Source organism: Apis dorsata, unplaced genomic scaffold, assembly GCF_000469605.1.
Source record: "Apis dorsata unplaced genomic scaffold, Apis dorsata 1.3 scaffold_132, whole genome shotgun sequence".
NCBI classification, from domain to species: domain Eukaryota; kingdom Metazoa; phylum Arthropoda; class Insecta; order Hymenoptera; family Apidae; genus Apis; species Apis dorsata.
Window position 1 is genome coordinate 515,383 of NW_006263425.1, and position 12,838 is coordinate 528,220.

The 12,838-nt window shown below is 30.2% G+C and overlaps 2 protein-coding genes across 32 annotated transcripts in view; both read right to left on the reverse strand.

The window, feature by feature from the left end:
- The window catches only part of LOC102678064 (sodium channel protein para), a 57,363-nt gene extending 47,866 nt beyond the window's left edge, over positions 1-9,497 (reverse strand). For 9 of the 31 annotated variants that reach the window (XM_006613014.2, XM_006613017.2, XM_031509208.1 and 6 more), the window contains exon 1: positions 7,705-8,652. The gene's annotated coding sequence lies outside the window, so the exon portion shown is untranslated. Of the gene's footprint in view, positions 1-7,704 lie in introns of all 31 variants that reach the window. The other 22 variants (XM_031509209.1, XM_006613016.2, XM_006613018.2 and 19 more) reach the window with 6 other exon arrangements.
- A 666-nt stretch (positions 9,498-10,163) lies between these two features.
- Positions 10,164-12,486, reverse strand: LOC102680747 (glycosylated lysosomal membrane protein-like). The gene is made up of 6 exons (XM_006613024.2): positions 12,297-12,486; positions 11,475-11,732; positions 11,201-11,404; positions 10,897-11,127; positions 10,487-10,779; positions 10,164-10,356 (listed from the first exon to the last, which is right to left on the reverse strand). Exons 1-6 carry the CDS (start codon positions 12,366-12,368, stop codon positions 10,185-10,187), a joined length of 1,230 nt encoding a protein of 409 aa, XP_006613087.1. The 5' UTR covers positions 12,369-12,486; the 3' UTR covers positions 10,164-10,184.
- Positions 12,487-12,838: the final 352 nt, after the last annotated feature.

The window sequence follows — 12,838 nt, forward strand, 5'->3', positions numbered from 1 at the left end:
AGTGCGGCGTGTTCACGCATATTCCCGACAACAAAAATTTATACACGGAGCATGCGATATAGAAGCGGCTCGAAGAAGGGTGTCGGTGGTCTTTGACCGAGTTTCGTGCGGTCGATCATATTCCGCCGGAACTCGGTCACGCGCTTATGCATCGGTGTCGTCGCCGCGGCGCCAACGGGCAAACCCGCGCGCTCCCATACGCAAAGCAGGAAAAGTAAGAGTGAACGGTTGATTGCCAGTGGTACGGGTATACGCAGGATCAAACCGCGCCGAGTGGTCGGCCGAAGAAGGACGAAGATGCCCGAACCAATTTAAAGACGACCACGAACTAACAATGTACCAGAAAGGAAGATCGACTGTGATTCGATTACGCTAATTGTGTCCAATCTTCTTCGTCTAGAAATTAATGAATATAGATTATGTGATAATATTAAATTTTTGTTTGAAAATGTTTAAAAAATATTAAATTAGTCAATTTTTACTTTATTTTGTTTATTATATCGATAGTATTATAACAATATTTTTATAATTTTTAAAATATAAATATCGAACATATGGCATATTTTCTTTATCTAATTATTTATTAATATTTGTTATCAAATTATGAATTATGAAGTATTTTCCTTAAGATCAATTTTAATTACTTATACTTAAAAAGAAATAATAAATTGCAATTTATTACTAATACTTTTATAAATGATATTTTATAAATAAAAGAAAATGAATAATATATGTGCAAAAATTTAATTTTTTTATTTCTCACAAAATTTTGCAATTTCGACTATTTATCTTTTTATCAAATTGATTTTTACAATTGTATCAGTTTAACGCCAAAAGATAAATTAAAAGTTTGGTAAAATAAGAACTGAATGAGGGCTGATCTCTTGAGAGATATTGGAATGTACACTCTCATTCAAAAGTCATAAGATACTTATTATATTTATGAGAATATAAAACAAATTATGAAGGAAATATATATTATTAATTTTTTATAATTAAAATTCATTCTTTACATACCAAAAATAATTTAATTAAAAATTTAATTAAAAATGAAAACCTATAATTTTTTTAGCAATTTTTTTAATATAAAAAATATGAATATCATTAAAAAAAATATATTTCTAAGTTTAATGTCAATTTTATTTTAACCGTGAATTATTTTTCACTTTTCCTAATAATAATTAATTATCTTTCTCTTTTCTAATATTTGGCATTGAGAAAGTGATAGTATTTTGAAATAATATGAACATATCGTGAAAAGTACAATAAACATTATGGAAAAAGAGATACATAATCCGGCGACATGGAATGCGATGAAGCTCAATTTAATTGCCTATTGCAGCTTTTATTCTGCGGATATATGACTACAATAAAAACGGCAGTCTGCCAACACGCAGGCTAGGAGAGAAACGGGGTCAGGTATGTCTACGGTAAATCAGCCTTCATCGAGGAATCAACAAAAGCATTCGACGTTACAAGAGCTCCCTGTTAAAGAGTCTAAACACTCCGATTTTTTTTTTTTTTTTGTATGTACGGAGTATGAATTTGCAAGGACGCTTTAGAAATAGCAATTTATAAGAATACCATTGGAAATATTCGGATTACATCGAAATGCTACCATCTCGTGAACTGAAAATTACAAAAATGATATTATGATGTAAAAATTTCTGCATTATCTTATAAATTCATTAAAAATAATAACGATAAATATCTTAACCAGCGTAGAAAATTTTATTTTATGAAATTTGTACCATCAATATTACTTACTCTCTACATATAAGATCAAATATTATATAAACATCGTGAGAAAACCGTTCCGAACAGTTTTTTCGAAAGTTCGAATCGTGGATCAATAAGCAAGTACTAATGCATATAGCGAAACGAATACACGATCTATTTCGATGTTGGCATGATTCGAATAAAGGATATAAAAGTATATAAAATCTCAATCCATACTCTAAAAAACTCGATACGGAAAACTTTCGTCTCTTGTATTTAATCACGAACGGACTAATTCGCGGTATCCGGTAAGTACGTAACGCGGAGGAAGATAATCTGGCAAAAGTTCCGCACGTGAAAAACGTGATACATATCGTGGTAAGCACTGCATTCTCTGTAATTGCACGGCTGCCATCTTGATGGAGAGTATGGCGGAGGGTACAGTGGCGCTACCGGAGGAGGAATAATGTAGGAAAACCGTTTTCTCCACATTGTGGTATGGCACAGTAGCGACCCAACACCAATGCCGACATTGCGTGACGTCACGAACCAGGCCGGGTACGTTGCGGAAAAACGTTGTCATGACGACGAGTGCTGACGCTACCGTCGCCGCACTGTCGTCGTTACCACCACCATCCGGCGATCTCACATTCACACCAATGCCAAGGATTGAAAATAGGGGGAAGGATAAAGAACTATTTTTCTATCCTACGATCTCTTCTTAATCCCTTAATTCAACCGTGTATCGGTCTCCAGAAAGTGCCGGACATTCGGATGAATTACGAATGTAGGTCGTTTGGTATGGATTGAAAACGATACTGAAGGGAATTGAAAGAAATTGATATAGGAAACGTAAGAAAGTTCAAAGAGTATAAATATAAATAGGAAATAAAAATATTTTGATGACTTAAAAAAAATTGAAATTAGAAGTTCATGTATTAAATGAATATGTATATTTGAAAATAGAAATGGGAATAGAAATTAGTTAGTGAAAGAGATATAGTAAGATCGTGATCATTAAAATCTTAAAAAAAATAAAATCTGAGAAATATAGAGATAGATAAAAACAGTAATATGTTCAGAATTATAAATTAAATTTAAAATTGGATTAAAATTATTCCTTTTTTATATATGTTTTTATTTCTTATTTACAAGAATATATATAATGCATATATATTCTATATGCATTAGAAATTCTATGTATCAATTCAAATAACATTTTATATTTTAAAACGTTAAGATTCTTTTATAGAGTGCATATATTCTTGAATATGACTACATCAATTGGTATCGTTTCTTAATTATTTTAATTTATAATTCTATTATATCGATTTTACGTGTTAACCATAACTTTTGAAATAATAACATTCTGAGATTTTAAAATTATAAAAATAAAAAATTATATATTGTATATTTGCAATATTAAAAAAATTAGAAAATTTTAATATAGAGTTTCAACTGGAAATAATTCATGATAAAATGAAATTTGTTATAATTTTTAAATATAATAAAAAATATTAAAAAATTGTTTAGAAAAATATAAAACTTTGAAAGAATAAAAAAGTACATTTATATTGCGGTATAATAATAAAATATTAATATTGGTGTTGTAAACGATGTGAAGAATAAGTTGTAAGTAAAAAAAAATATAAGTACGATGGCAGTAGTAGAAAATTACTTTGCATCACCAATGGAGGACGACTAATAGATTATTATTGGGTGTGCCTATTGTTTTAGCGTGACATCCGAAAGATTGCTATCGTATAAATATCACCAAAAGCCAGAATCGATAATCAATTAACGCATATGAACAACTAACTTTTTAACCGTGATTAAATTTTTCATATACTTTGAAAGTCATTATGAAAATCAAAGAAAAAATTTAATTAATACAGAATTGAACTTAAATAACGAAATCTAAATTATTTAAATATTAATATCTCTAAAAATTTGTAAAATTAAAAAATCTATTTAAGAAATATTAAAAAATTAATATCTTTAGAAATTTGCAAAATTAAAAAATCAGTTTAAGAAATATTAATATATAATGTATATAAATATATATATGTATTAAGATATTATCGATGATATTATTTTAGTGTATATTTAAATAAACTATTTTTTCAAATAAAATATCCAAGAAAATAATATCTGGAAAATTTATATTTTACTTTTTTAAACTAAACCATTTAAAAAGTATATAAATCATATCATGATGTTAAAATATTAAGTATATAATGCAAATTGTTGCTCTCACGACATCAGCTGCACTGACACGACCCACAAAAGACAAAGTATATCTGAAACTAAAGTATAGTGCAGAACAGGGCCATGCGTTCTTGCGAGGACAATCGATCGATTGCCCCTTTGCCTGCCTGCATGCCTGCCTGACTTCTCTTACGGATTTTCACTTGTCACTACACTTCAGAAACATTAGCCAACAACAAGATGCGATCTTGATCAAGTATTCTTCATTAATCGATAGAACCTTGAACTCTATATTATTTTTTCTATATATTTCAACATCTTCCTTTCCTAAAGGAAAGCTACGAATCCCTTTCTAAACTTGTGTCTTTTATTTATCATCTAATATTGGATCGAAAAAAGCAAATAAAATTATTATTTTGTTTATTATAGAATCAAAGAAAGATAAAATATTTTAAATTTTCATTCATTCATTCATTTTCATTTCATTCATTCAACAAATTGTGATATATATTTTTTTAGAAGTTTGTAATAGAGAAATAAAGATATTAAATATTATTGTCAATCGAAATGAAAAGTTCAATAATCTCATTAAGCTGAACTTATATATTCAGAAGATATATTATTCAATTATCTGTCTGTTTGAAGTTTTAATATGCTACGACTTGAATGCTGTACTATTTTAGGTTTCATTTAGGTTTCATTCTTTAGAATGATTTAATTGTCTTACTTAACATTTGTTAAAATTTTTGCCAATTGAGAACGATATTTATAATACATCAAATAATTTAAAATATTTAAAAAGTACTAAAATTAATATTTAAAAAATATATATTTAACAAATAACTAATAATAAAAAATATTAAAATGTTATTTAAAAATTATTAAAAGAATGAATGAAAATATGAAAATTCTAAAAAATATTCAAAATAATTAAAAAATTAGAATATTAAAATCACTATTCATTATATTACAATTAATTTATATTTTATGTTATTATTTAACTCCATTGAATGATTGCTTTTAATTATATCAAATTTACTAATTCTAAGATTAACTATAAAAGAGTTAGGAAATCCCACAGGAATACTCTATATTAATATCATAAATTTCAGACTGACACATACCAACGTTTTGAGTGCAGTTCTGCTTAGAACATTGTGTAAAGCATATCGCACCTGTTGCGTTTGCTCGTTCAACGTTTGCCCTGCAAAATCTCCCTCCTTCTTTTATTGTCAACTTCGTTAATGCGCACGCGCATAGTTTTATAGCACCGTTGCTTATCATGGCGCATTCAGAATCAGAGAGATAAAAATCATCGTCGGAGGAGGTTACTTCTGAACTTCCTATTCTAAATTATTCCTACCACGAACATGATTATAACAAAGATTGCTTTGTATGTTGTATCAAAGCATTTTTTGTATAAACATTCTAGTTATAATTCCTGCAGATGCAATATCATTGTTAAGAAAAATCAAGAATTCTTTGATTCACAGATTCACAAATTCACAGATAATAAGGGTAATAAATTGATTTAAAACGAGAATATTTCAATGGATATTAATTAAGACTGATAATTTATTAATTAGAATGATTTAATTAGTAGGATTACTAATAACAGTAATTTCATGGTTAGACTTAACTATTAAATCATTAATAATTTAATGGTTAGAATTACTGGTAATTTTATGATTAATTATTAATTGCATAATTATCAATTTGTTAATGGATTAATTAGTTTAATTAACTAGAATTATAGATTATTAAAAATTTAGTATCTAAGACAAATGTTAAAATAATTTTCTTATTTCAAGATTATTTAAATATTATACACATTTTGAAATAATGAATTCCAGAAATTTACTATTTCCAATATTAGAAAATTTGAAATTAAAATCAAAAATCACTAAATCCAGAACTACAACTCTCAAACTTGATTACAATTGCAGAATATTAAATGCTTTGAAATTGCAATTATAAAAAATTATATGCTTTGAAACTGCAATTCTAAAAAAATGTAAACTTAAAGATAGTATATCAAATAAATAGTATATCAAATTTTATCCTAGAATTGCTAGTTACAAATCTTATAATCAAAAACTGTAAATTATAAGTTATTTTTAATTTTATTTAAAAATAAACGATTTCCATATATATTTCTAACATGCAAAATAAATAAATTAATAGATTGAAATGGATAGAAAACTGTTGCATGCCAAATGCTAACAAGTAACGCTTTTACAGGAATTGCATTTAATGAATCGAAATATCAAGGATAAGAGAGGGGCCAGAAGGTTTCGAGAGCACAAGAGAACGTTTAAGTCGAAGAAATCGACTTTGACGTCATGCTTTTCTCGCGCGACGAACGGATGGGAAAATACGCTTCCTTTTAGCCACAGACAATGTAGCTTTGATATGACCTTTGACATTACACGGTTATACTATCGATCTTTTATTTATTAAGCTAAATAGTTCATCAAATTTTAAATAATGTAAATATCCTTCTCCAAGACACATGTACAGACCATTTGATTTTACATAATATGTATATTCATAATCTAACAAGTAAAAAATGAATATAAAAATAATCTAAAATTTTTACTTTTGATTTTATCCTTTCATATATATATATATTCTAATAATATATTAAATATAATATAAAAATACAAATGAAAAAATAAAAATATAGTGATATTTTGACATATATAACAATATTTCTAATTGTCTTAATTTGGAGGTTATGTTCATCGATCGAGAATTCGCGGAAAGTTGATCTTTCTTAAAAAATCGAAATGAACACAATGCGTTTCTTTCACATCAAGGAAAGTCTCAGTGAGTCTGATGGTCGTGCATGAGGTGGTGATCGATACCATCGCACGACTCTTAAGCGGATCGTGCACGTCGTATTGACCGGCAATTTTCGCGCGGAGGAAGGTCATCACGAGACATACAAGAACACAGAGTGAGCATACAAGGAATACGATATAACCGGTATATAGTGTGTGCGCCAGGGAATACGACCTTCATCGCCACGAACACAAAGGCAGCTGAAGCTATTTCACGTGCGACTAATCTCGAGAAGAGAGAGCAAAGAAGAAGAGCAAGCGCTTATCGTCATCGCGAGAGTGAACCCCTGACTGATTCCTGACCGAGGCAGTTATCGATCGATATATCGAGAATGGAACAGCAGTCGCGCGTCACGCTATACGTAGATATATATCATTCGTATATGCGTGTATCTTTCTATGTGTGTATGTGTGTGTGTGTCACTATACATTTATATGTATATGTCACTTTACAATTCGATTCGTGCTAACCTAATCGAAACTGTATAGTAGTCACGGTAATTGATTATATATGTATATATAGTAAGAGAAAGCAAGAAGATTCACACGTAAAATAAAATATATTTTTCATATCATGATATAAATCGTCCTGATATAAAAAAGTGAAAAATTTCATTAGCAATTAAAACACGAAGAAACGATAAATGTATAAAAAAAATACATTGTAACAAAGATAATTTATTATGAAATAGACTTGTACGGTAGCGCTGTTAGCGCCTCCTTCAAGAAGCACACGCGGTTTCCAAGTGGTAAAATCAACGAAATATCTTACACGCTGTTTACCCTAATCAATTCATCAACTCACGTGAATCATTTTGATAAGTGATTACTATCGAATGAAAATAATTCAATTCAAAAATATTCGATTCAAATTTTACAAAAAAAGTATCCAAAATAAAATGCATAAACAGTTTAAAATTTTTTTTTCACTTACAGTCGAGGAGTTTCTCCGGTAATGTAGGGATAGTCGTAGCTTGAACGAAAAAAAGCACGACGTAGCGATATGGAAAAGAGGCACTGCGACGTCGAGGAGGGGCGGGTTCTGAGATACCTCCGCGGGCCTTACTTATTCAACTTCGGCAAGGGTAGAGCACACTACCAAGCAACGACACTGTAAACTGAACACACACCGTACATCGACAAACTTTTCTGTCTTTTCCGTATACGTGCGTGTGTGTTTATGTGTGTCTCTTTCTCTTATTCTCTTCTTTTTCTCTCTTCTTTCCTCCGTTCTTTCCTTGTTTCTGTTTCTTTTCGCAACGATTATAGACGATAGACAATGAAACGTATCCTAGTTTCTCGGATATCTTTTTAGACTTTTCAGGAATTCCAACGAATTTCTTCGTTCCTTTCCTAATTTTCGTTCTTCCACTTTTTCTTCTTCCTTCTTCTTCGTCTCTTTTGTTCTCCTCGCGCCTCCACCTCCTCTTCCGACACCTCTGTTCTTCACCGCAGCGGCAAGGACCCGCCCCGTGTCGCGCTACACAAATGTGTAGTGGATAAAGAGAGCGTAAAACTTGCTCTGCGACAACATTATCTGGCCGGTTATCGGTATCTCGCTGCAGTCGTCATTTCTTCCTTTCCTCCAGTCTCACCGCCCGCGTCGCAACGAAAATTGATCGCGTTGCGCGCGACGGTCCCTTCCTGGGGGACAGACCCGACGCGTTCTACTACTCGCACCGCTGTCACCCCGTAACACAGCTTCGTCTGACTACGATCCTTCCGTCTTTCCTGCCTTCCTGCCGTCCTTCGTACCCTTAGCTTTCCTTACCGAAGGACCGACCAGGTCCTTTCCACTTCCTTTATCTGTCAGTTCCTTCTGGCACATAGACGCGCGCGCGCGCCTTCTCTCTCTTTCTAACACCCGTCCGTCTGTCTCTATCGTTACCCCTCCCTCTCTTTCTTTCTTATTCCCCCTTCTGTTTCCCTCTATCACTTATACCTCCTACCTAGCACTTTCTCACTCTTTCTTCATCCCTATATATCCCCCCTACTCGTTTATATCTCTTTCTCTCTCTTTCTTCCCGTAGACTCTATCTCGTTCACTTAGTCGCCACTAGCACTGTCTCCCGTTTTGTCGACGTTTTGCTCATCCGCGTTCCTTTGTTTCAATCTTTGCTTTTTATCCAGCTAATCTGGCCACGGGAATTCACCACCATCCACCAGTTCCCCGTTAACACTGAGTCTGAGTCTCTTAAAACACTCCGTGTCTGACGCACACTTTTATCGGCTGAAAAGCTTCTCTCGAGGACTGTGTCACGATTAGACAAACCCGACGCGGACGTTATTGCACCGCCACGCGCCAATCTCGCGCAGCGGACTCGACAGGAACTAGTTTCGAGGCGCCCCACTATATATCCGCACCATTCGCGACTCGTTACACGAACCACCCCTCTGTCTGACCACCCACCACGTTCAACTAACCTGCGCGAGAGACTATCGCAACTACAAATCCGTACTCACCCAATGACAATTGCGGTATACGCTTCTTCTGTATGAACCTTTGATTGAGCCCATTTCTTAGCTTTCCTCTCACTTCTCCACCATAACGTTTTCGAACGATCCATGGTAAGAATTATTCAAAAGGGAAATTTGTTTAATCGTAACTTTGATTTGAAATACAGTGAATACGAAGTTAATATCACGATTAGGATTCGTAAATTCGTACGTTCCTTGCTTCCGTACCACGAATGGATCAATGAAAATGTACTCTTCCACTAACAGCACCTTACCCGCCACCCCCGTGATAGCGAGAAACACGGTACCACACCGCACCACCCTTACTATCTTCACCTAAAAACATTCGCCTGCCGCCTTTCGGAATAACCGACCGTCTCTGCAAGCTCGCCCGTAAAGCTTTCCTTAAGAAACTATTGGCTAGCGATTGTGCTGCGATCTTACTGTCATCCTGTCATCCGCCGCCATTGAGGTATCATGTAGATTTCCACCCTTCTACAGCAATAGTATATATTGATAAGTTTATTTTTTGATTCTTTTACATTTTCTTTTTATATTTACATGTTTTATATATATATATATTCTATATATTTTTCGCTAAAATATTGATTTTGAATTCATTAAAATTTTAAGTATCAAAGAAAAATCAAAAAATTATATTATACAAACATGTTTCTAGTTTAAAAAATAATTCTTGAAAATTGTTTTTTTATAGTTTATTACTTATATATAAATTTGTACATAATAATTTGTATACATTGCATTAATATATACTTCAAATTGATTTTCATATATCAATTTGGAAATACGTGTAAAAAATATATGTGCTATATATAAATATAGGAAAATCTTTTTGTAAAATTTATCGGTGGTCTGTCGATAATACAACTAAATGTGTATAGATTTCTATTAAACATTATTCAGTTAGAAACTATGTACGATTTATAAATCATATTTTTACTGACTTAAATACATCTCACTATTTCGTTTCGGTAATTTGGAAATACAAAGATATAAGCCGATTATTAATAAAATAATTAGCGGAAGGCCAAGACCAATTGAAATAATCATAATTACTAAATAAGAAAATTGTTCATCAGGAGGTGTACCATATCCAATCAAGAATGTCCTAAAAAAAATATTAAATTAAATATTATATAATATTAAATATTAAAATTATAAACTTATATATATTAAAAAAATGAAATGAAGTGAAACTATGTATTATGAAATGAAAATGTGTATTAAAATAAAATTACCATGTAGAATAATATGTTTTTTTATAAAACCCATCTCCTTTTGTTCCTAATGATACAATAATTCTTTGAGTGAGCAAATTGTCAATTTTATCTCCATAATAACAATATAACATGGAATTCATAATAGCACTTGTATGATTAGATACTTTCAATGGTGAATATTGCATTGTTTCTGTAGAATTTGTTGTATCTCTAGATATAGTTGTGTAAGAAATTGGTCTCCATTGCAAATAAGCTCCCTCTGTTTGGTAGTTGTCCATACTTTTATAAGGTGGTGTTCTGACTTCAACAACCTAAAATAATATTAAAACAATATTAAATTTGTTATTTATTTGTTTTTAATTCACTTATTTTTAATAAAGAGTAATAAAGAGTAATAAAAAACAATAATTAAATTACTAATACATTACTTCAAATATTCCAGGTGTATGTTCATCATCTAAACTTTTTTTTGGATTAATAAACATAGGAATATCAGGATTGCCTTCACCTGCCACCAATAATTCAATTGCAAATCTACTATTAGTAAAAGTTTTGTTAGTTTCTATATTTTGAAGAATAATATCAATTTGAGTAGAATTCTCAGTATGTAACATATGAGGCATAACTTCTGAATGATCAAGAGAACAAAATCCTATCAACTAAAAAATAAGTAAAACAAATTTTAATAAAATACATATTTTATATATACTTATACACAGTATGATATCTTACCGAAAGTTTTACAGTTCCATATCTACTGATATTCATAATACTATCATTATAATAGTTACCCTCCATATTTAATGTAACAAATTCAGTATTTTGTATTAAAGCTTTTCGATCCCATTGAAAAAACATAGGATGTATAACATTTGTGTCTACAATATTAGTAATATTCATCATTGCTGTATCATTTTTATCATTGAATTCTATAATCTGAAAATATTATTCAATGTATTAATAATGATTATTTAATTATTTACAAAAAGATTTAATATATACTAACCTTATTAAAAATTACTCCAAAAGTATAAATAGGTTCTTCTGTAAATTTTATGGAATTTTTTCTTTTAATAAAAAAATCTTCCCAGCTTATGTTTAATGAAGCTGAAGGTAAAGTAAGGGCTAAGAATACTGATGGATTACCATCAAAATCCCATAAATAATGTAAAGTGTCATTAGGGCCATCAGCTCTTAGATAAACTGTTGTTAAATTTTTGTCTTTACATTTCGTGTCACAGTCATAATTCAGCCATGATCGTAACTAGTGCCAGGCAAATTCTTTTATATAAAAAAATGTAAATATATTGTTTGCAACTCAATAATTAAATAATACATAATTATAATTAATAAATTCTATGAACCATACTTTACATTAATTACAATAGAATCAAATGATATTAATAAAATATTTTTTCATTTTATTTTTATGAAAAATATAAAAAATAAAATTGAAACAATTTTATTATATATATGGGTGAATGTTATTATATAAAGAAAAATTTATTTTTAAATTTCCAAACAATTATATCATTACTAATCACTTGATTATTAGAGTTCTCACGTTAATTAATAAGTGGGTTATGGGAACTCGTGTTCCTCATTAAGTAACGTACTGCTCCCAATTACCATTGAATTGTTATTCAACAACGACGAATTGAGATATGACAATAATTTCTAAATCGACTCTGCCCGCAAGATAAAACAATCAGACGATGAATCATATTACGCGCGACCTTTGTTTTACCATTCGAAAAAGATGCTGATTCAAATAAATTCAAATCAAATTATTTATAATAATAATTAATAATAAAAATATATTACTTACAGTTCTTTGTGTACTACATCCAATTTCTATTAATGTAATAAATAAAAACAGTAACACAAAAACATTATTCATACTGTACGATATATATATATATATGTATATATATATAAAACAAATCAGAACATTTACTGACAACCCAACAGCAACTTTACTTATGACACTACTGGCTGTACTGAGGCACGATCGCTGGAATCAAAATGGATCTAAATGTACACTGCTTGCAGCGCCACGTTTGAGTTTGGAGAACTTGCAATTTAATTTTCCGGATAATCGAACTGCTGCAAATTTTACACAATATATATATATAAATTAATTTAAAAAATCCATGATAAATATTACATGAATATATAAATATATTTTAATAAATTTTCATTTATAAATGATTATATATCTATATAGATATTTTATCACAGATTATTACTAATTCTAAAATCTAGCGGAAAATGTAAAGAAGATATATTATTTTTGTTTTATACTACACAATAATGTCAAACATAAATATATATATATATATATATATATATATATATATATATATATAT

Bases quoted from the DNA above. Each gene is read 5' to 3' on its own strand.
- LOC102680747 (XM_006613024.2), bottom strand. From the start codon at position 12,368: ATGAATAATGTTTTTGTGTTACTGTTTTTATTTATTACATTAATAGAA. The intron at 11,733-12,296 runs GTAAGTAATATA...GCCTGGCACTAG, and splicing joins GATGTAGTACACAAAGAACT to TTACGATCATGGCTGAATTA. The intron at 11,128-11,200 runs GTAAGATATCAT...CTTATTTTTTAG, and splicing joins ATGGAACTGTAAAACTTTCG to TTGATAGGATTTTGTTCTCT.